This window comes from Caenorhabditis briggsae (assembly GCF_000004555.2).
Source record: "Caenorhabditis briggsae complete genome, chrV, whole genome shotgun sequence".
Classification (NCBI taxonomy): domain Eukaryota; kingdom Metazoa; phylum Nematoda; class Chromadorea; order Rhabditida; family Rhabditidae; genus Caenorhabditis; species Caenorhabditis briggsae.
The window spans coordinates 1406787-1429067 of NC_013488.2; the positions used below are offsets into that span (position 1 = coordinate 1406787).

General features: G+C 41.7%; 5 protein-coding genes across 5 annotated transcripts in view; 1 reads left to right on the forward strand and 4 right to left on the reverse strand.

Annotated features, from left to right (window-relative positions):
- Nucleotides 1-3193, reverse strand: part of CBG00762 — a gene marked incomplete at both ends in the record, with an annotated part of 6773 nt that extends 3580 nt beyond the window's left edge. Inside the window, 6 exons of the mRNA XM_045236617.1 lie at nucleotides 471-543; nucleotides 776-883; nucleotides 1121-1225; nucleotides 1472-1953; nucleotides 2163-3032; nucleotides 3085-3193. Coding sequence (XP_045091657.1) covers nucleotides 471-543; nucleotides 776-883; nucleotides 1121-1225; nucleotides 1472-1953; nucleotides 2163-3032; nucleotides 3085-3193 — 1747 coding nt within the window. The remainder of the gene's footprint in view (nucleotides 1-470; nucleotides 544-775; nucleotides 884-1120; nucleotides 1226-1471; nucleotides 1954-2162; nucleotides 3033-3084) is intronic.
- A 4736-nt stretch (nucleotides 3194-7929) lies between these two features.
- CBG26911 lies at nucleotides 7930-8485 on the forward strand (the record flags this gene model as incomplete). Its single annotated transcript, XM_045236618.1, has 2 exons — nucleotides 7930-7976; nucleotides 8236-8485. 2 exons carry the CDS (start codon nucleotides 7930-7932, stop codon nucleotides 8483-8485), a joined length of 297 nt encoding a protein of 98 aa, XP_045097957.1.
- Nucleotides 8486-14487: 6002 nt separating this feature from the next.
- On the reverse strand, nucleotides 14488-17088 carry CBG00767 (the record flags this gene model as incomplete). Its single annotated transcript, XM_002635330.2, has 6 exons — nucleotides 14488-14672; nucleotides 15206-15569; nucleotides 15644-16068; nucleotides 16118-16594; nucleotides 16641-16860; nucleotides 16915-17088. The coding sequence occupies 6 exons, from the start codon at nucleotides 17086-17088 to the stop codon at nucleotides 14488-14490; spliced, it is 1845 nt and encodes a 614-aa protein (XP_002635376.2).
- Nucleotides 17089-17406: 318 nt separating this feature from the next.
- On the reverse strand, nucleotides 17407-21166 carry CBG00768 (the record flags this gene model as incomplete). Its single annotated transcript, XM_002635331.1, has 5 exons — nucleotides 17407-17481; nucleotides 17528-18476; nucleotides 19032-19175; nucleotides 19230-19337; nucleotides 21015-21166. Coding segments are annotated over 5 exons (1428 nt in total), but the record flags the coding sequence as incomplete, so codon positions are not given.
- CBG00769 lies at nucleotides 19951-21421 on the reverse strand (the record flags this gene model as incomplete). Its single annotated transcript, XM_002635332.1, has 4 exons — nucleotides 19951-20098; nucleotides 20320-20689; nucleotides 20733-20962; nucleotides 21381-21421. 4 exons carry the CDS (start codon nucleotides 21419-21421, stop codon nucleotides 19951-19953), a joined length of 789 nt encoding a protein of 262 aa, XP_002635378.1.
- Between the last annotated feature and the right edge of the window lie 860 nt (nucleotides 21422-22281).

Sequence of the window (22281 nt, forward strand, 5' to 3'; positions counted from 1 at the left end):
CAACACAGAGGGTAACNCGGAAGATCAAACACGACACAATATAGAAAAATGGTACCAAAAAATAGCGGAAGTAGTGGATGATACGGATACGTGCCGCCGTTTCTTCGTTTTTGGAATATTCTGGACATATATATGGAACAACAACGTGACAAACAGAAGGACAAATGAGAAGTGGAGGAGATGAAGGAAGGAATGAGAAATATGAGGACGTATATAGTTAGTTATATAGAACCTAGAATTTTTACTACAACCACCAAACACTTGACACGCTATCAAGTTACCCGTTTTTTGTCTTTTTTGTCAAATTTCAAATCCGAGGAAACGGCTGGCGCGCACGCACACACATTACTACTGAACACTGTACTACTACAACCACGACTACTACAAGTTCTCATCGTCATCGTTAGACGACGTCATGCTTAGTGGTGGAGATGACAGCAAAGGGCCAATGGTTATTTTGAAATCTGTACCGTTTGAAGTAGTGGAGCCTGGAGCAGTAGAAGCGGATGATCCTGCAGCAAGTGCTTTCGCTTTTTGAGCAATCTGAAAAAACAGAAAGAGGTGGACGAAGAAGGAAAAAATATGAGAAAAATTTGGGGATAGGGGGATGGGGAGGACTTTGAAAGGAAGAAATCACACTCAGGCAAAAAGTATATTAGAAGAAAAATAATAGGTAAGGCAGATCAATGGGGAAAAAAGATCACACGGCAAGAATAGATGCTTCATCTGATGACGATGGTGACGTGGCAGCTGGCACACCGCTTCTGGATCTTACCCGTTGAGCGTTGGCGGCTTGTTGAGCGGCGTAGACGATTTCGGCTTTCGCAGCGGTTGGTCCGGGAATTGACCCACTTTTGGTGCCAAGGAGCTCCATGGAGAGATCCTGAAAAACCCGGGCACTTCGGTTTTCACTCGGTTAGTAGTATTTTGGGGAAAATTTTTTAGTTTTTTCGGAAAAAAGTGTTGGTGGGGGTGAACAGGGTTACTGTAAGAGCCAAGATGTTTATAACAACCACAATGCATGCACATGCCACGTTAGATACCACATAGTTAGATTAGCCAGTTGGGGATAAAAAATAGAAGGATAGTAGAATGGGGACCATCACCAAACAACACCAACCTGGTAGCCGGCCATGTCAGCCGAGCCACCCGACCACTGATGCGGGCTAGAACGATGGTGTCCTCCTCCGTGGCGGTGGGCAACGAAAAGCTCGTGGTTTAGTTCCTGAACACTTGATTTTTGTGGTGAGGTCCTTCTTGGCGCTACACAGTTACAATATCTAATTAGTGGAATTTTTAATAAAGCTATTATGAATATTGAAAGAAAATTATAAATCTGAAACATCTGCTATCTCCTGAAATGTGCTACGATCTAGTTACGACACAAATATATAAAGTTTGACAACATTGACAAAATGAAAATCGGTGAATGTTTGGTGTGAGTGAAAAATGCTATTAAAACCGGGCGTACCTGACACTTCTGGAACAGTTCCAGCGATCGATCCTCCATCATATCCGGGTCAATCCGCCCGTGAGCCTTCGACTGATGATTCTCCATCTGATCCTTACGATAGTGCTCCACAGCGCATCCGTCGTGTTTGCACCGGAACCGGAAGATCATTTCGTCTTTCGCCAAATGGAAGAACATGTGCATTTGACGAGCACCGGCGGTCACTGGCTTCTGGCACTTGGAGCACTCTCCCAGAACTCGCTTCTTGGAAATGCTCGACGTCTTCTTTGTGGTTTCAGTCTCCATCGTTCTATCAGGAGTGGATCCGAAGAGAGCGGCAACGTTGTCAAGAACCGAAATGGGGTTCAGGGAATCGAGAACGTCCTCCATGGAATCAGCTGCACCTTCTGTTTCTTCGTACTTCATTTTCTTGGTGCCTCCTCCGAAGAGTGTTGCCAATGTGGAGGTGCTGTCAATGTTGAGGTCATCGAGGGAGAACGAAGCTGAAACTAGGAAAAATGATTTTCGATAACTTGAAAAATTGAGGTACCTACAACGATAATAGAGTTTTTATCTCAATTTTCGTGATACTAGTACGACTTTTCTGGAGAAAAATCACAGAAAAACCGACAAAACGCAGTAACAATAACAATATTTTTAGGTCAATGTAGTCGTGGGACCTTCCAATTTTTCTACCAAAATAATGACTTACGCTTATCGTTCTCCTCGTTTTCTGGAGTCTGTGCATGGCTCAGCGAGTTCAACGTCGCCAGGAAAGCATCGGCATTCGATGGCTCCGACAGCTCCATTGTTGTAATCGCCTCTGTCGCTGACGTCGGCACATACGGCCGCTTTCTTCCACTAGTCGTTCTAGAAGACGATGAAGGCGTCTGTGGCTTCGGCTCCTCCGCGGCTCCGTTGTTCATCCCTTGGAATTCTAACAATTTGAAGAAATCTGCAGCAACTTGAGCGTTCTGTTTCTCCTTCTCCTTGTGATGATTTACAATGGCGGTGGCGGCAGCTTGTGCAGTAGCAGTAGCCGAAGATGAAGCGACACTGCCGTTCGATGTAGACGTGTTTCTTCCAGAAGAGTGTGCAGAACGGAAATTCGGTGGAGAGTATGGTGACGTGGCAGTTGAAGAAGATGGGAGCGAGCTGTTCGCATTCACTCGTTTGGTGACGTTCAACGAGAACGCTTTATCCATTAGAACTTGCAATTTTCGTTTCGCTGTCACATTATCCACGTAGATGAATTTGCTCATGTTCTTCTGATGCGAAGAGTGAAGATGTTCGCGCATTTGAGAGTCTGAAGCGCGTTCTGCAAGACACATGGGGCATTGGAAGGGAAGCCAATTGAGATGTTCGGTTTTGATGTGGATTTCCATTTCTTCAGAGTTAGCTTTCGTCACTCCACACTCAACACAACTCAGTTGCATAGATGGTGTGTGGTTGGAGATTGTGGTTGGATCGGTAGAATGTGAGGAGCCGTTAGATTTGTTGGCGGCGGATGGGTTTCCGTTTTGTTTCAGCCTCGCGGCAATATCCTCGATGCCACTTTTCACTGCGTTGGCACTCATTGTGGCTGAAATCATTCATAATTCCATAAAATTCGTTAAATTTCAGCCAGTTCTCACCTAAAATTCTCTCGAGACGCGCTCGACTACTCTCCGCTTCCGAACGGTCGGGCGAATTCGACAGACTTGCGTTCAGTATAATCTCGTTGTCCTCTCCGCCGATGCTCATCAGGTGATCTGGAAGATGGATAGTTGTTGAGAGCTCCCCTAGATTTCTTTCTTTTGCTGTGCTATTGCTGCCCCTTCAGTTTGCACAGTGACAGTGTGCTGCTGCAATGTTGATTCGGTTGCGCGGCGTCGACTTTTTTTGCTGTCGTGGAAGGGCGACGAAGAATATCTACCCGTAGGAGCAGCAAGACAGATAGGTATTTGCGGCGCCTGTCTTCTTCAACGTCTTGAAGCTCTCGGCGCTCTTACCTGGTGTTGACGATCACACGACGAGTCTCGTGGAGTTTGGAAGCAACGATGAAGTGTCTGGAAACAAAAAATAGATGAACATGACGTTAGGTGCAGATGAACGAATGCTCCGGAGGAGAAGACGAAAAGTAAAGAGGAAGAAGAAGAAGAAGGAAAAAATTGATAACGAGGTGATGATGATGATGATGGGGGGAGAAGAAGAGAGAAAGTGGCCGTCGCCCTCGGAGGAGGTTGACGAGGTTTTATGAGCCGCACAGAGAATTGCGAAACGGAAAAAAAACGATACACATATACACACACACACTTCAGATGAATTTTGAAAATTTTTGCAGTGTTGGATTTTCTGGATTCTGAATTTCCACGAGAAATCACCTGGAAAAAAATGTTGGAAAATCGACAGAAAAAAAGCGAGTGATTACTGTATTAAAGGCGCATAGCTCGAAAGGGTAAAATGGTTTCGACCGGATGAAGAAGTTACGATAAAAAAACGGGTGAAATTTGTATTTTGAGGCGACGAAAAGTTGAAGAAATAGATAAATTGAAAATTTCAATTTAAAATACTGAAATTTAAACAATTCGTAGCGAATTTCAGCTGAACTGTAACAAAAAAAAACGCTCAACAACCGACAGAAAAGCATAGTGACTACTGTATTAAAGACGCATGTATACAATTACTAAATTGAGCTCCACCACGAAAAAGCTTGCTGAAGTTGGAAAAAATTAAATAAAAAATCAGATTGTTAAGATGAAAAACTCGAGCTTTTCGAACTGTTCAGAAGTCAATCATAGAGAGGAAAATAACAAAAAAAATAGATAGCAATACAACATAGAAACATGTGTGTGTGTGTGTGTGTGTATTTAGCCATTGGTGTCTGAAATTCAGACTCTGAATGTTCCTGCTATTCTTCTTCTTCTTAAAATTCTAAATGCCTACAGAAACAGAAAATCCGCCTACAGAAACAGAAATTCTTATCAGTAGTGGAAAGAGCAAAAGTGAGAGAGGGTGATCATGAAGAAGAAGAAGTATTGACGTGATGAAGATGAAGATCACAACTTGCAGAAGAAGAAGAGTAAGAAGAAGATGGAAAAGAAGAAGAATGGAAACCGGAGGAGACATCTGACGCATCTGACGGCTGCGTCTGTTGGCAGCAGCCGTCTCCTGAAGAGAAGAAGAAGAGCGGCGGGTACCGAGCCCTCCGATAGACACAAATACTGATACACCACACAAAAAGAGACCACAGGGGCACAAAGAGAAGACGAACTGCACACAGTGCCCTCTTCTTCTTCCAAGGAGACCACGACGACGACGACGGTTTGATGACGATGGCGATGGAAGCGCAATCGGGCGAGAGAGACGTAGACGCAGAGCGGTCCGAGAAGTGATGGACACAACGGAGCGCGCTCTCGGTGAGGGTCGATGCTACAAGCTGGGACGTCGGCGATCCGATGGAGAAGAAGAAGAAGAGGAAAGGAAGCAAAAACACCCAGGAGGGAAAAGAAGAAGAAGAAGACAGTGGAGGCGGTCCTCCTGGAGAGGCACGAGGGAGTGGAGAGAGAGTGATCGCGGTCGCCGTTGGCTTTTGTGTTTCTTTCGGGAAGAGAGAGAGAGAGAGAGGAAGTGAGTATATGTGAAAGCAACATTGCCTGATGGTCGACGTCGACACTGACGACGAAGGGTGACTGTCGAAATGTCGCCTCGCTCGGAGTTGAGTACCCGACGAGACTAGCAGCGGTAGATAGAGACGTCTACGGTCAATGAAAAAGAGAATGGGTTGAGCAAATTAGTCGGGTCGGTATAGCGTTGGTATGTTTACACGACGGCGAGGGATAGAAGAGGATGGAGGTACGAAGGGCAAATACCGTAATAGTTTTGGGAGAAGTCAATTCGAGTTATAGAGACACGAAATTCTAAGTAGTATGAAGACGTACAGAATTCTGATTCTGAGGGGTCTCCAGAATCTAGATAAGGTTATCTAGATGACTGCTCCTAGGACATCAAGATCTGTGTGTTCGTTACTAGGGGGGAAACAAAGAATATATCAAGGTCTCGTTGCGCGGTGCAACCGAAAATTCGAGAGTGGGCGGAGCTTAGGTCCAAAATGCTTAAAGGCGCATTCAAAGGAGCTATTTCATCGATTTTGAGCTTATTATTCTTTATAAAATTTCGAAGAGTCGCGAAAAATTGCACAAAAACAGTGAAAATGATTGAAAAATCGAAAAAAAAGGCCAGAAATTAATAGAAATCGGAAAATTTGTTCATTGTTTACAAGCAGTTTTTTTGCGGGTTTTCGAATTTTTTGTAGGTAAAACAGTTCAAAATCAATGAAATTCATCGAAAAATAGGCAGGAAAATCATTACAAAATACATGCACCTTTAAATGCGCCTTTAAGGATTTGGGTCTTAAGCTCCGCCCACCGAGTTTTCGCCCGCAATGCGCATTAAAGCTAATAGAACTTTCTAGAAAAATTTGATCTACATGGAACTGAAATATTGGACGGTGAAAAGTACCAGAAGATCGATCTCCTAGAAGAGTGGTCTGAAGACTGACAGTAGTGCGCACTACCACTGGTGCCTAATCTGACACCCCTCACACAGCCAGCTACGCAACACCTCCATATGCACACAAAAACTGGGCCACCACCACACATTCACAAAGACATTTCAATAGTGAGGTTGCTGGGGTGGTGACCAGATGAATGAATATGAATGTTGACGATGGTTGTGGCATGGCACATACACACACACATTCCGATACATCCATATATTCAAATCGGAGGGGGAGATGGCGCCAGTGTGCAGCACGACAGATAGAGAGCGCGTTGCGTTTTCGCAATCGATTGATTGATACATACAGACTTCTGATGCCTCCGTCCTCCTCGGGAAGGGGAATACAAGACCAAGACGCGTACTGATATGATAACAGCATGATTCGTCATTTCGAAGATGGAGAAGAATCATCGTTCGAGATACAGTAAATACGGATGAAGATGAGAAGGCATTTTAGAAGAAGCATCTACAGAGCATCTACGTCTCAAGTGTCTTTGTGAAGAGTGGAATAGAATACACAGAGAGAAAGAGTTTTGGGGCTGAGCCACAACCCCGCGCGGGCGGACAAGCTCTCCCACAAGAGCCGGTGTGTGTTCCCGCCGAGAAGAAGAAAGTCAACTTCTTCTTCTTATTCTTCCACCATCTTCCCCGTCTTCTTCTTCTTCTTCATTCTTCTTGCAGCTCGTCGCGTCTCGCAGGAGAGCAAAATAAACATTCCATCACTGTGTAGACCGATTGGCTCTTCCACCCATCGCCGTTTTCCTCATCATCATCTTCTGCCTCTTCTTCTTATTCTTCATTGTTCGGTCTTCTCGAAGATTCTCGGGAACGATACGGTACAGAAGTCGTCGATGACGAGAAAGGGCGAAAAAGAAGAAGAAGACAGTAAAGGTTGCCTTTTTTCTTCTGGATACTTTTTTTGGGAGGAAAAGAAAACTAGGAGGAAGAAGGAAAAGACGTTTTGTTTCAAAAAAAAGAAGAGATGAATGTATTACGAAAAAAAGGGGACAAAGAGGATGATGGTTTTTTTGGATCTCAAATACAGTATTCCTAGAAGTTCCGGGTTGTTAAAAGTGCCAAAATGGGAAAGAATACGTTCGAAAATTGCTAGGTTACTGTATGCCGCATTTCCTTCAACTTGGATCCCGTATATCTCGGTAACTGGGGGAGATATCAAAATTTTGTCAACTGATAAAATATTGGTGATATAATGATAACGAATTTATCAGTTGATAATTTTTTGATATCTGTCACAGAAATCGAGATAATTGACCTTTGAAAGTATGTATATGGTGGCGGATTCGAACATTTGGTATGATGTGGCGCCCACCCTATGCGTGCATTTGAGCTCAATTATCTCGGACGCTATGAAAGATATCAAAAATCTGTTAACTGATAAAATATTACTGATGTTATAACAAACATTTTATCAGTTGACAAACGTTTGATGTCTCTCACAGGAATCGAAATAATTGAGGTCGAAGTTTAAGGTTTGGATTGGCACACAGGATGGAATACGGTATATCAGCCTTTCAGTAGACGTCGACTTCAAAAGACTTCTAAAAAAAAGCAGCAAATTCAGAATAGAAGAGAAAAGAAGTGAGAAGACGTCAATCTCCTCGCTAATCGCCTTCTATTCAAGGGATTCTCACTTCTCGCCTCTTCGTACATAGAATCATCTGAATGAGAGCTCTTCACGAAAACATATTGATATCCGGGCGGTGTTATGATGATAACAACGATTCAGAAGACGTTGTCATAAGAAGGAGGAGCACGTCTTCTTTTTTCCATCTTCTTCTGAAGAGGCGTGGTGGGGGATTAGATGGGAAACCAGAAACTGAAGACGTGGAAAGAAGAAGAAGAAGGCAAACGCATCCCCCCGGAGACTCCAGAAGACAAGAAGATGCTCAACGCAGATTCTGGAGCACACCCCGAAAGAGATGAGGCCTCTGGGTGCCCCGGCCGTTTTTGTTGACAACATTCTGGTGTCTCCCAGACAAAGAGACATTAAACTTGACGGAGACAGGGGCGCACCACAAAAAAAAAAGAAGAAGACGAGTCTCCAAAAAGGGTTCATCGTCGTCGATGTCAAATGATTCGGAAGATTTAGAAGACGTGGAATGAGGATGAGGAGTGTTCTGAAGGCTCGTCTATGGGCTTGTGTGTGCGTCGGGGCGGCTGTAGGTCTCTGTGCTGACAGTGACACATAAAGGTGAATAAACAGATGGAGTGGCGGTGGAAGAGAGGCGAAGAAGTGTAGAAGAGAAGAAGAAATCGTTCTGTGTATGTGATTCCGAGTGGAGGAGCTCCGTCAGCACACTGATCGGGTGGGGGGTCTCGCGTAGAAGAGAAGAGGAGAGAGGACTCCACTCCGATTCGACGACAGCACAACGCACGACAAACAACACGGTTGTGTGGAAGGTGCACACGAGCTCACGGAGGCTCGGCCCCGGAGCTGTTCTCACTTTACTCATTGTGGGTCTTTGTGTCCTCTGAGTGAGCTTTTGAGAAGTGGATGGAATTTGGGGTCGGACTGTACAGTAGGAAACTGAAGTCGTTTGGTGGCAAACTCTTGGCTTGTCGCAGAAGGTGGTGGGCTTACCTAGGACATCAGGTTGAATCTACTTAAAGATGCTATTGAAGGAGTCTGGGATTACTGTATATCCAGGATTAGCAATAAAATTAGTCATTCGGACAGAAAGATCTGAGGAAAGTTCTAGAAATAGATTTCAGGAAATTTCAATAATTCCTCATGAAGTATTGGTATTGGGAACTTCAATTTTTAGAATTTGAAAATTTCAAGAATTCATAAAATTACTTATATGGATATTCTGAATTTTGATAACCCAAAATTTAAGAGTACCGTATACCTAGGACACCCGGACTAGCAAACACACAGACAGATATCGCAACATTTTTGGCCTAGATCCGATGGCAACGGAATCTAGAAAATTCTAAAATCCGAAAAATTCAACGACCTACAGTAATCCACAGAACATAAGAATTTTCTCGAGCACTACACTAGCCAACCACCACAATCTCACACCCCATTAGGAATATAAGAATCCTTGCGTTCCTCTTGTTCTTTTCCTTCTTCAAGAATCTAGATAGCCTGTGAAAAGAGACTGAAGGAGGTCACATCATCATCCTTGCAGTGTCGACGTCTTCTTCTACTACATCCCACCAAGAAGACCATCTTGACACATGTCTTCTTGTTTCTCTCCTTTTCCATCATCCTTCTTCATCTAGACGATGGACGACGACGTCGTCTATGGAAGGCGAGGAAAAGGAGACAAGAAGAAGAAAAAGAAGAAGAAGGAGACCATATTTTCGGACAGTATACAGAAGAACACACTCTTGGAGACACTACATATGGAAAAGAAAAAGAGTATGTAGGAATGAGATACGTTTTGACAACTGGAGAAGGCAAAAGACAATACATATGTTTGTCAGGGAGGAGGAGAAAAGAGTCTCCAGAATATCTTGACTCCAGAAGACGTGACGGGGAAGAATACCAAAAAGACGACCAAAAAAAGAAGAAAAGGAAGAAGTAAAAGAAGGAGAAGAAGCTCACAAAGTATTATGAGAAGATTATAGGGGGAGTCGCTGGAGAGCCCGAGCCGTTTATCTCCTTTCTTCTCGTCTTTCTTTTTTTTTCAGAGGGAGGGAGATTCAGAAGATCAATTCAGAAGACGTCGTCTTCTTCAAATTCTTCATCTTCGAAATGGCGAAATTCGATCTTGACCCGAAATCTCCTCTCCAGCGGAAAGAAGCCATCTGGCGCCCCTGACAGTGGCCTTCTCTCTTCTCCTTCTCAGAATCTCCTTTCCTTATTCTTCTCCGAATGCCTTCATCTTGTCCGATCGCCGCAAGACGTGGCACCGGCGCACAGATGATGGCTCCGTGTTGGTCAATTGGAATAGAGAAAGGAGAAGAAACGGAAAACGGGTATTTGATAAGAGCACGTCATTCGGCGTTTCTCTTCTTTGCAAAACCTTCACCTTTGTGTGTGCACCTACTTCCGTCATTTTAGATTGTCTTTATTTTTGGAGATTTTCCTCATTTGAGATATTGGATTCTAGAGGCTCTTTTTTTTTGGTTCTGATTGCATTTGTAGTCCGATTTTCAATTTATAGGAACATTTTTTGACAGAATGATACAAAATGCAAAATTGTAGTGCACTGGGTGGTTTTGGGATACTGTAGTTTTAGAAAATTAACTAGAAAATATTAAGTGGAAAGGCTTGAAGATTACAAAAGCTCTAGATGATTTATCACCCTACATCTACAGTAACGGTCAACTTTTCGGCCACATTGGCCATTTTCGGAAGTCTGGAGCTCGGTTGTCAGGTTTCCAATCACTTTGAAAATTTTGGAGGGTCTAAAACAGATTTAGATTAGAATCTTTGCGTTCTTAAAATTTTTTGGAAATTCTTTTTTTCCGATTTCTGAATGACACACCTTTTGACCCGTTTTTGTACTGAAAATGTGGTCTTTGAGAAATCGGCGAATAGCTGAAAAACTGGGAACTTTTGAAAGATTCGTTTATTGCAAACTTTTCAGTCGAGATCTATTTTACACCCTCCAAAATTTCCAAAGAAATCCGAAACTTGACAATCGAGTTCTAGGCTTTTGAAAACGGTCAAAATGGAGAATCAACTCGATAACTCGATTTCAAAATGAGTGGAATACTTCCAGAGTAAACACACACACACAGAGGTAAATGATAGAAATTAGTGAAAAAGATAGACGAACGTTTGGATAGAAGTGAAGGGGCTCCTCGCCCAACACACAGGTAGGAGAAAAGAGCAATTGTTTGCTCACAACTTCTACCAGAAAAAAAGAAGAATAGAGAAACGAGGAGAGCCATTCTTATCACCCCACACAAACACTGACGCTTCAGGTAAAACTTGACTAGCACGATGACGTGGCATGGTGTCTTCTGATTCAGGAAAAAGAGAAAAGTGAAGACTGATAGCTCTATTTTTGTTATCATTTTCACGAAGAACACTCGCTGTGCCTGTGTGTCCCGTGGAAGAAAGAAGAGCGCCTCTTTTTTTTTAAATTTTGGGCATGATGAGATGAGAAGAAGAAGAAGAAGCGGTCTTCCTTTTTTTCTTCTTCTATCAGAAGTGTTATCAGACGGACGGGAATTTTTTTTTGAAAGAAAGGGGAAAAAAGAGACACGGCAGCAGCTTGGCAGTGCTGGGCGATGATGTCTAAAAATAAGGAGACCAAGGGGATTCTGGAGAAGAGGAAAAGTTCTAGAAGGCGGAAAAATCATATTAGAGATGGAGGGGGTAGGATTGGAGATGGTAAATGTCAAAATATGTGAAATTGAGAAACTTGATAAACCAATAATTAGAAAATAGCAGATTTCCAATTTCATGGATTTTGGTGGAAGTGGGATTTAAAGGCTCCACTTCCAGTTCCTTCAATATCAGCCCGTTTCTTGTTTCCTGTCAGAGATATCAAAAAAATGTCATTTGATAAAATATTGGTTACAACATGATAAATAATTTTTTAGTTGACAAATTGTTGATATCTCTCACAGGAATCGAGATAACTGAACTCAACGTTTAGGTGGGCTTCTATTGGAGGAAGTATGGTAATCTGGATTCTGAGAATTCCAAAATCGGTAATAATAGGTTTTTGAAATCCGGAATCAATGATCCAGGTCCTCAGATCCTCAGATTTCTGAATATCAGGATCATAGATTCTAGAGCTCCCAGATCCTTGTGCTTGCTCCTAGAGTTTCTAGATTCTAGGTCCTAGGTACTAGGTCTTAGGATCTAGGTCCTAGATCCTGGGATCTTAGATCCTGGAATCTTAGATACTGGGATCTTAGATCCTGAGTTTCTAGAGCTTAGATCATGCGATCTCAGATTCTGGAATCCTAGATTCTAGATCCTGGGATCCCAAATCTAAAATACAATAGACTCAAAGGACCTCGTGTGATCTTGAATTCAAAGATCCTAATGTATTGAATTCTGTTGCCCAACTAATATTACCTGGACACCTGTTGTTTTTCCTGAAGTCAAGATTCAAATGACCTTCAAACAAACTTTTAGAAATACTCAAGACTAGGGCTTCTCATGATATCATTTTTTTTTTGCTTTACCAGAGCTTTACCAGACCTACCGTAACCTCTTTTCTACCACTATGATATCATTCGGTGGATCCTACTTACATTACAGACCTACCGTACCTTCCAACTTTCCTCTCCAGAGTCGTCTAGTCGAAAAATATAGAAGTGGTCGTAAAAAAAGAAAATAAGTTACGTCTTCTTCTTCCAACTCCCAAAAGTATAGGATTCATTGAAAGACTCTTGCCTCTCGAAGAAGCTCTCAGGTGACCAAAAAGAAGATTTTCGAGAAGAAGTGCTCCGCCCTTCGTTTTTTCTTCTTTCTAGCTGAAGGAGAAAAAAGAAGCTCTCTGGTTGCTATGTGGCAGAAGTAAAGATGAAGAAGAAGAAGCTCGAGTGGAGAAGCGCGTCTTCTCTTCTTCTTCTTCTTCTTCTCATAAACACATCGCCTCCAGAAAGCGTCCGTTCTAAGAGACAAGAAGAAGAAGAAGAAGAAGCGTCAGTCGGTTTACAACATAAGTTTTGAAGAAAGATGAAGAAATGGAGACGCAGGAGATGGAGACGCCACGGGCTCCTGAGCTCCAGGGGGATGCTCCTTGACTCTCAATACATCCAACAGGTCTCAAACGAATTTTAAAGGATGATGAAGATGAAGAAGATGAGATTTTGTTGTCGGGAGACTTCAGGAGGGCTCCTATGGATTCGAGGGATAAGTGAAAAGGGGCGGAGCGTAGGATCAAGTAACTGTCTCAAAATTTTTCCACCTAGGGAGAAACTGAACTCTCAGAATGTCATAGTAAATTTTTATAAAAATTGAAATACTTGTGAGAAATATTTTCATGAATTTCAAAAAAACTGGAATTTGAAGCCTCAAAATGCTTTGGCTGAAAATTTTCTAATTGTCAGAGGTGTTTAAATTATGGACAAGAATTTATGCACTGCGTGCAATACTCAATATCTTACGACAACTTTCGAACAGTTTGAATTTCTCGATAGAAAAGCGCGGGAAGTTCGATTTTTGAAAATATGAAGCTGGAGAAATTTAGATTGAGACAAAAAATGCGATTTTTGGAAGTTGAAAATTCAGAGATATGTCGTAAGATGTACGCATTACGTACAATACACAATAACTTACGACAATCATGGAATTTCGAATTATCATGTGAAAAAGCGTTGGAATTTCGAGTTTTTTAGGTTTCAACACTAAACTTTAGAAAGACAAAGTACCGTGAAACCTGTAATAGAAAAGGCCCCACACTCATCCAAGTTCGAGCTGATTTTTCTCGATTCCTGTCAGTGATATAAAAAAGTTGTCAACTGATGAATTGATAATCATAATATCAGTTGCCTTTTTTCAGTAGACACAATTTTGATATCTTGCATAGAAGTCATGAACAATTTTCTGAAACTTGACAGGGGGGGGGGGCTTCTATTTCAGGTTTCACGGTATTCGCCAGAGAAAAAGTTTTAGACCTGATAACTAGCTCATTTTTTCAGACAAGCTTAAAATTTCTCAATCCTAATCAGACTGATTTTTGCAATATTTCAATCCAGACAAGATTCAGAAAAGAAGGAAAAGCTTCTAAAAGCAGAAGGCAAAAAATAGTGAAAAACTGAAAGCCGAGAGCTTTCGCGATTCACTGCGTTTTTTCGTCTTCCATCCTGTCATCATTTCAGTTTGGAAAGATGGCTTTTTTCTACTCTTCCTAAAACGATGACTTCATTCCTCCTTCTACCACTGCCCCTCTTTGCCGTTTTTCTTCCATTTTCTTCTCCGACCCACTAAATGACGACGAGTGTGTAGTTGAGAAGGCGAAAAAGAGCTCCAGAATTCGAAAAGCCCTCTCCTTCGTCTTCTTACATACATACACCCATCCTTCTCCTTTTCTAATTTATTCACTCTCGGCCACAGGGGCGGCTCCAAACGACGACGACGACGACGATGAAGAAAATGTAGAAGAAGACATCGGAAGATATTTTTGAAGGAGATGAAAGGATGCGATGGGTATGTAATGGGTCATCTCCACCCACTAAAACGACAACTTCATCTTCCCCGTTTTTTCTGGAATGGTGGGGAGCTTCTTCTCTTGCTCCATTTTTCAGAATCGTCGTCCATCGTCCTCACGATCCCATTCTCTATTCATCCTGATTACTCATTCATCCGTGTTTGTGTCTCTTCTTCCCCTTTCTCTTCTTCGTGGGGGCTCCCTTTTCAGACTCTTCAGAATCCAGTCGTCATGGAGACATTCAAAAAGAAGACGTCGAGGAAGAAGAGAAAGAGATGATGAATGTCAGAGGATGGCACACACAACGAAAGTAAGGATTTATTAAAGAGGTGGTCGTGAAAAGGAGGAGCACACATGTACAAACAAAACAGGAGGATTTTTGGGGAGTCTGAGAATAACAACAGGGGTTTAGACTGATGAAGAAGCAGAAGACGTGGTATTCAGAGAATCTCGCATCGCCATCATCGACACGTCATCATAAGTGCAACATATTTTGGCTTTTCCGTTTTTGGTGCGATGACAAATTTCGTTGATTCCGCGGCAATTGTCATCGGTGCATTGCTCACCAGTCTCGACGTAGTCTTTTGGACATCCTGAAAAGTTTAGATTTTTGAAGACTGTACTCTGAATTTCAGAAACTCGTCAGAGGTTAGCCACGTAGAAAACGATGAGAAACCGGAGCTATAATAGTACTCATGGATAAACCTTTCTTGAACCCCGCGCAGTTGAAAACCGGGCTCTGGCGGCTTTTCGGCAGCTCTGCCATATTTTCTTCCAGAATCAATATTTTAGAACCATCTAAATTAGATATGATAGACCTTGAAGAGTTCTGCAAAATGATACTATTTGAAATACTGTATCTCGTCTGTGAACAAAGTTATAAAGTCATAAAACAGTTATTGAGTAGCTCAGACGGTTTTTGGCTCGTAACTTTGTTAATAAACAAGATACAGTAGTCCAAATAATATCATGTTGTAGATCTTGTTGAGTACTATCATATCTAATTTGATTGGCTTACAAATATTGATTACTAAAGAAACTATGGCAGGTATAGAATGAAAGTATAGACCACCGGACTCCTCGAGTTGGATTGTAGATCTGCTAAACCTTCCATCTGCCCACTCACTGTTCGTTCCTTTGCAGCACACATGAGTGTTCGGATCACACATGTGTCCCATACTACAATCACTGGATCTTTCACATCTGATCAATTGGCCAGACTTATCAATCGACGGCTCTCCTCTCAACCCAATAGAGCACATGATACGTTTACACTGCCCATCAGCATAACTAAATCCGGCGGGACACGAACAAATACTCCGGACACATTCCATTTTCGCAACTTCAGCGTACTCCTCAGCCGCATCCGGACTCTTCGAGTAGACGCACTGCGATGAGATGTGACAGCTGTCTCCGTAGTAAGCCATTGAAAAACACTGGCCTTCGTGGTAGATGTCTTCCAGAGAGACGCAGGGCTTCGGACAGCAAATCTGTAATTATTGCATGAGTGGAGTTTGAGAACTATATATAAATAGATCCTATAATAAAGGATATAATCACTAACCGTCTTCTCTGTGGCGACTGCATCACGATGGCAATAATAATCCACTGGACACCTGCTACATCCGTAATCTGGGGGATATGAGGAATCATGGGGTTCTCCGACGGGACATGTTGGCCGGATTTCAGATGGTGATGGACAGCAGAATCCCTTGTAATAGCCAGGTTTAGCGGCGTCATCAAAGACTGGGACACAGTAATGCTCTTCTGGGCAATCGTCACGCCCATTTTCAAAATCATTATGGGTTCCGTTTTGAATTCCTCTCATAAGTTGTTCGAATTCCTCATCGTTGATGTCGGTTTCATTTCCTGATGATTTTTTGAGGCTTCTAAAACTCGAGGAGACCGAGAGAAGAGAGTTTTTCAATGAGCAAGTCACTAGCTTCTCGTCGCGTTTCAATGGAGCAGCTTTGTTGACGCAACGGTACTCTAAAAGTTAAAATAGTTACCAAGGAAATGTGCAACATTCAAAACCTACCAATAGGCTCACAACCTCCATCACCGTTTCTCTTGAACCCTCTCTTGCATCTACATCCTCCTGATGAACACTCGGAGAACGCTGCCGAGCATTCCATATCTGTCTTACACTTCTCTTTCAAACGTCTTCTAACTCTTTGACACGTTTTTCCATCCGATGCCAAGGTGTACCCGAAATCAGTGGCGCACTCACACATACAATTTCCACGGGCACCACAAATACAAGCAGCTCCGCCAGAGCATCCAGTTGATGGAGCACATTGCTGTCCTCTCCACGGTCTCTCATTCTCTACTGGTCTTGGTGGAGGCGTTGCCAGCTCTTCGACTGCTCCGGGAACACAACAGAAACCAGTGGTGGTCTCGCAGAAGCCATTTTCAGGGCAAGGCATAACGCGTCCCTGTTTGAATTGACACATGATTGGCTTGCCGGTGATGAAGTTGACCATTGTTTTCTTGGTTTTTGGGCATGTTGGGAGCTCTGGAAAAGAATCAGGATTACTGTAGTTTGGAGAAATTAGGCTTACTTGTACAGCATACTCCATGGACTGGATTACAGACATGGGTCGATGGACAATCTTCAGTCAAATCACAAATGGTTAGAGTACCAGTGGGTGACAGAACTAGAGCTCCACCCCCAGGGCAGAAATCTTCAGAAGTTCCACCGATGGCAGATTTCGGGGCTAAAGCTAAGAAGCATCCGGACTTCTGCCGTCCATTCACGTTACCAGGACGACATTCTTCACCCTAAAACAAGGAAGACATTAATTTGGATTACAGTATACCACCAGTAAGACTAACCTCATCACATTGTAGGTCATTCGAACATGAATCTTTTCTACACGCTCCTTCTTGGCAGAAAAATCCACGTCCACACTGAATTGAATGTGTGCATCCTCTTCCAGAAGCTCTGGCATCACTCAAACTAATTCCAGAAGACACAATTAGAAACACTAAAGTAGTAGTGCTCACCATCTCGGATGACCGAATGGCTACTGACTGAAATCTTCCTAGCCAAAATTCCAAATCTCCAGAAGGCACCGCCCTTTGGCTATTGGCACACCTGGCCGGTTGATTCAGCCGTTTCGTTTCTGACCGTGTCCGTTTATTTGGTCACTGTTCGTGTCAACAACATGTACATTTTATGTATATATCATCCATCAAAAAATAGAATAGAGAGCGTTGGGGCTAAAATTGGAAACATTGCATACAAATAAGGATGTGGTGGGCATGGTTGGAGAGAATTATTACTGTACAGAGATTGTATAATAGTGAGATTTAGGCAATAACACATCCACTGGAATTACTCGGATCCTTCTCTGTCTGGTAGATTTTTTCCTCGTGGACTGGGTCGAGTTTTGATTTGCTCTGAAAATAAATGTTCAACAAAAGAAGATGTTATCGATAACCTTACCTTCTTAATCTTGGTAAAATCTGGCATGTTTGCTTTAGTCAAATCAAAAGCGGAATAGACGGCAGTGTTCCACATCTCGGCTGGTGGCGGATATTTAAACGAATCCAACTTGGCTAATCCGTAAGTGGCTTCTACATCCAGCTGTGGGATCTCATCTGGAACCTTTTGATGGTAGATAAATCCATTCTCTCGCTCTGCCTTCTCCAGATGACGATTCAAAAGTGGCTCGATTCTTCGGAAGAATAGATGTTGCTCGGGTTTGATTCTTGTTCCTGGACCGGTAGCCGTGGCATACATCGCTGCCATCTCCTTGGCAATCTCATATTCAGCTTTTCCTTGCTTACAAGCTCTCACAGCTTCTCCGCATTTGTCCTCTGATAACTGTTTCTGTCCGAGGAAGGCATAAGCGTAAGCCAGGTAGAAATGATGTTTGAGTTGAAGATATCTTCTCCATCTTGCAAATTGATCATCTGGAAGATTGTTCAGGCTTTGTTCGGCTTTAGAGAAAATTGAAGCAGTGACTGCGGAGAGGGAGGATATTAATCCATCGTCATGTTTCATCTCAATGGCTCTTGCAACTATCACTTCCTGGGCTTCCGCGGTGGCTGTCAGAATATAAGTCTCCATAACTTTCGGGTCAAAATCCGATCCTTCAACTTCATTGGCACCTGACAGTCTCGCTGATTCTTCCTTGACGTACTGGAACATTCCACCGGCTTGTCTCAAACACTGAAGACATTCTTTAGCATCTGACTCTCTGACTTCGTCCTTTCCAGCCATTGAAGCCGCGTGTTTTGTGAGCCACATAGCCATGCATTGAATCATGCTGAGTGCTTCGAACCAGGTATCAGAGACTTCGGTGGCGGTTTGCGGGAGCATTGAGTTGCCCCATTTGAAGCGAATTAGGGGGATGAGCTTGCTGTTCTTGTTTCCAGCATCCTTGTTTTCCCTGGAATAGTTTTTATTTTTTGTGAAAAATTGGGAACAATATTTTTTATAGTTGAGATCTTGCCAAAAAATTTTTGGCACCACGATGCACCATTTCTAGTACCGCATTACCTCTAATAGAAGCCCACCCTATAAGTGCACTTTGAGCTCAATTATCTCGGTTCTTTCAGAATATACCAAAAATATTTAACTGATAAATTATTTATCATACTATCACCTAAATTTTATTAGTTGGCAGATTTGTGATATCTCTTATAGTAATTAAGATAACTGGGCTCAAATTAAAGGTGGGCTTCTATCTAATAGAAGCCTATCCTATATGTGCAGTTTGAGCGCAATTATCTCGGTTCTTTCTGAAAATATCAAAAAATTATCAACTATTCAAATATTGGCGATAATATGATGAACAGTTTATCAGTTGACAATTTTTTGATATTTTCCGAAGGAACCGAGAAAAATTGGCTCAAAGTTAGAAGAGAGAGGGGGGGGGGGAGCCCTTCTATTAAATGTGTCAGTTTTTTTTAAAAATTTATTTTAAATTTAAAAAAAAACTCACAAATCTGCAACCGATGATTGAATCTCAATCAAAAATCCAGCAAAAAGACGCAAGTATTCATTGAATTCCTTAGTGACTTCATCCAGATCGTTCGACGCATTTTTGAACTGCCCAACCAATTTATCACGACGCAAACGGAGCTCACTGAAAACATTAATTTTGATTCAATTGTTTTTTTCAAAAAAGTAAAAAAATTACCCGCAAATCTTGGAGCAAGTGTCTGTGGTCAGCACTCCTTTCAGCTCAAACTTGACGAATTCCGTAGGCTTTATAGGATTTCGATGGAACCAGTGAGACATTTTTTGAGGAGAGAGGTCTGAAAGTGTTAAAATGATAAAACGATCGATAAGAGAACACAAAATCACAACAAGAAACAGAAAAAAAAACTAAAAATAGAGTGTTTGAACAACAACGATGATTCAGCCAAAGTGATGTTTCGTAAGTCTGGAGAGAGAGACTAAAAATCGATATGATTGTGGTGTTTGTAAATAGAGAAGGTATAATTTGCTATAAACTGTTAAGTTGAGTGTCGAGAATTTATTGGGGTAGGTAGGAGTAAATGAAACATGATATCCTTAAGTTGGGATAGTAAACAATAACAACAAAACCCAATAAACCGCTTGGGAATGCAACTGCGCTCTGTTGAGATGCTAAATACAAGGGTCACAAGGAGGGAGACTATGTGTGCGCGCGCACACTGGCTGGTAGCAACAATGGCATTTCTTCCTTGGAATAAGAGGGCTCTTTTGGAATACATAGAAGAAATAATTTATCAAAAAAAAAGAATTTTATCAGTAGAAAGAAGGTTGATTCATCGTTACATCAGAGGGTTTAATTTTAATTTTTTGTCTTGGAAAAATTGATAAGAGAATGCAAAGAAACTACAACAAAAAAGGTTTCAAATTGAAAGTGACGTTTCTTATAGAGTAGTCGTCATAATTGTCCCCGACACTCTGCTCGCCGCTCGGCTTCGGAATGTGCCATTGGTGACTGTGTGGGATTTGGATGGAATCTCACGAGTTTGGCTAGGCGTTGATGATTTGGTGTGGAAGACTGACATGAGGAATCTGGAAATAGATCATGATTTCTATGAGGAATAATTCGTGTGAAATTGAGAGAATTTCTTTGAAGAAGTTCTCGGCTTCTGATCAGATTCNGCTTTTGGACAGGGTATTGCCCAGGGGGATAGTCGGGAACTTGCCCAAAAACCGGCTCTACAGCGTCTCATGGTCAGATTTTGACAGGAAGTTGAAAGTTGTAAGCTCAATTTTTGTTGAATAAGATTTACCCATCCATCAAGATTACAGTCAACGCTGAAACTGCTCCACACACAAATTGAAACCATTGAGCCGAATAGAACGTGTAGACATATGTGTTCAGCATACAATCTGTGGTATGGGTACAGTCTTGAATCACGCACTGAATGAACATCCTCCTTCTTTTCCGCTTCCTAGTCTCTGACAAATTCTGGTCCATCACTGCACCCAAACCAATTGCAGATCTTACAATTTTAACGATACTAGAGACATTGATACCGAATGAAATAATAGCCAGGACAAGAACTAGGTTAGTAACGTATTCAGAGAGTGTCCTGGAGCATAATGTATCCATTGGACTCCAGGAAACACTCTCGACGAAGAAGATGTAACTGCATTCATCTGAAATTTTGTTGGTTACCACTTTTTAAAGTCCATTTCCTACCTATCATTGCTGGAAGGGACATTGCTATCGAGAGAACCCATAGTACACCTAACATGACATTTGTCCAGGGTACCTTGTGTTGTTTGTTGAACCAGTAGGGATAAGAAATCGCCACAGCTCGATTCACTGCTAAACACATTTGAGTAAACGGCCCAGACATCAAGTAAGGGCCCCAGCCAACGATTTGTCCGAAAAATATGTTGAAATAGTGCGGAAGGTAAAGATAGTTCCTGAAAGGATTTTCAAGGGAATAAAGCGGTTTTTGGTTTTTTTCAGGCTTACAAGTAAGAGCATGGTGCGGCCCACACTAAAAATGCTAAAGCAATGAAAATGTTAGCGATAGCTTTGTTGATGCAAATTTTATGAAAACCCTCGCGTTCTCGATACATGCGACAGACAACTAAGCCGTTGAGGAATATCACAGCAAGGCTCATCTAAAAGTAAAATATGATCTACCGTAAACACTCTAATAGAATGCCATTCTATACTTGCACATTGAGCCCATATATCTTGGCACCTGTAACAGTTATCAAAAAGAAGTGTTTTGTCAGTTGACCACTTTTTGATTTCTCTTACAGGAACCTAGATATACGGGCTCAAGATGTAAGTATAGGATGACCTTCTATTAGAGTGGTTACGTTAACTTACCACAAGCATAACAGAAGCAGCGAATATCTGAACTCGATCATTGTGAATTTATTTCAGACTAGAACCAAAATTTCTCTTCCAGCTCAATTCCAACTTTTTCTAGATTCTCACCATTATTCGATTAAAAATGTCAGGGAACAAAATGCCATGGAATCTTGATGCAGGTTTCTATATAAGAATAATACACTTTTTGTTCTCAGGTTCAAAGGAAGCTTCTTATTTCGAATATAAATTTTAGACTAGCATTTTTAGTACATAAAAAAAGCACATGAAAAAAGATGGGGCGGTCTCACTAACGAGTTGTATAGTAGGAGCTACACCTTTTGGTTTTTATATCAAGCTCCAACGAGTCCGAATTTCTTTTTTCGGTTTGATGATCTTGATTCAGAGAAATTAGTTGAACTAAAAAAATGAACTGAAACGTGAGGAGTTTTATATTTTTATTTTTAGGTTAGGAAAAAAGAGGGAATGGTTCAAAGAATTTGGTCAGTGCAACAAAAACATGGAGTCAGACTTATTCTTGAAAATTTCAGAAGATGTATAGATTCAGTTATATTTGAAGGAAGGTGTTTACAAAAACGAGCATAACAATTACTGAAAAATTATGAATTATAAAAATTATAATTGAAAAATTATAAAGTGTCAAATTTGGCTTCCAAGTATTTAAAACAGGAACATGATAGCGTTTTGGTCATTTTGTTTTTAGAAAATGAGATTAAAACGTTCTCCGTAAATAATTTTCTGGGTATTTACTTATTTTCGTATTTATTTATCTGGACTAGAAATGCTGAAAATGCTGAAAAAAAGATCCTGGATGTTCGGGATTGGGTATTTCTTTCGAGCTTCTGAATCTCTGAGTTTCTGAATTTCTGGAAAAAATGCTGAAGTTTTCAACATATTG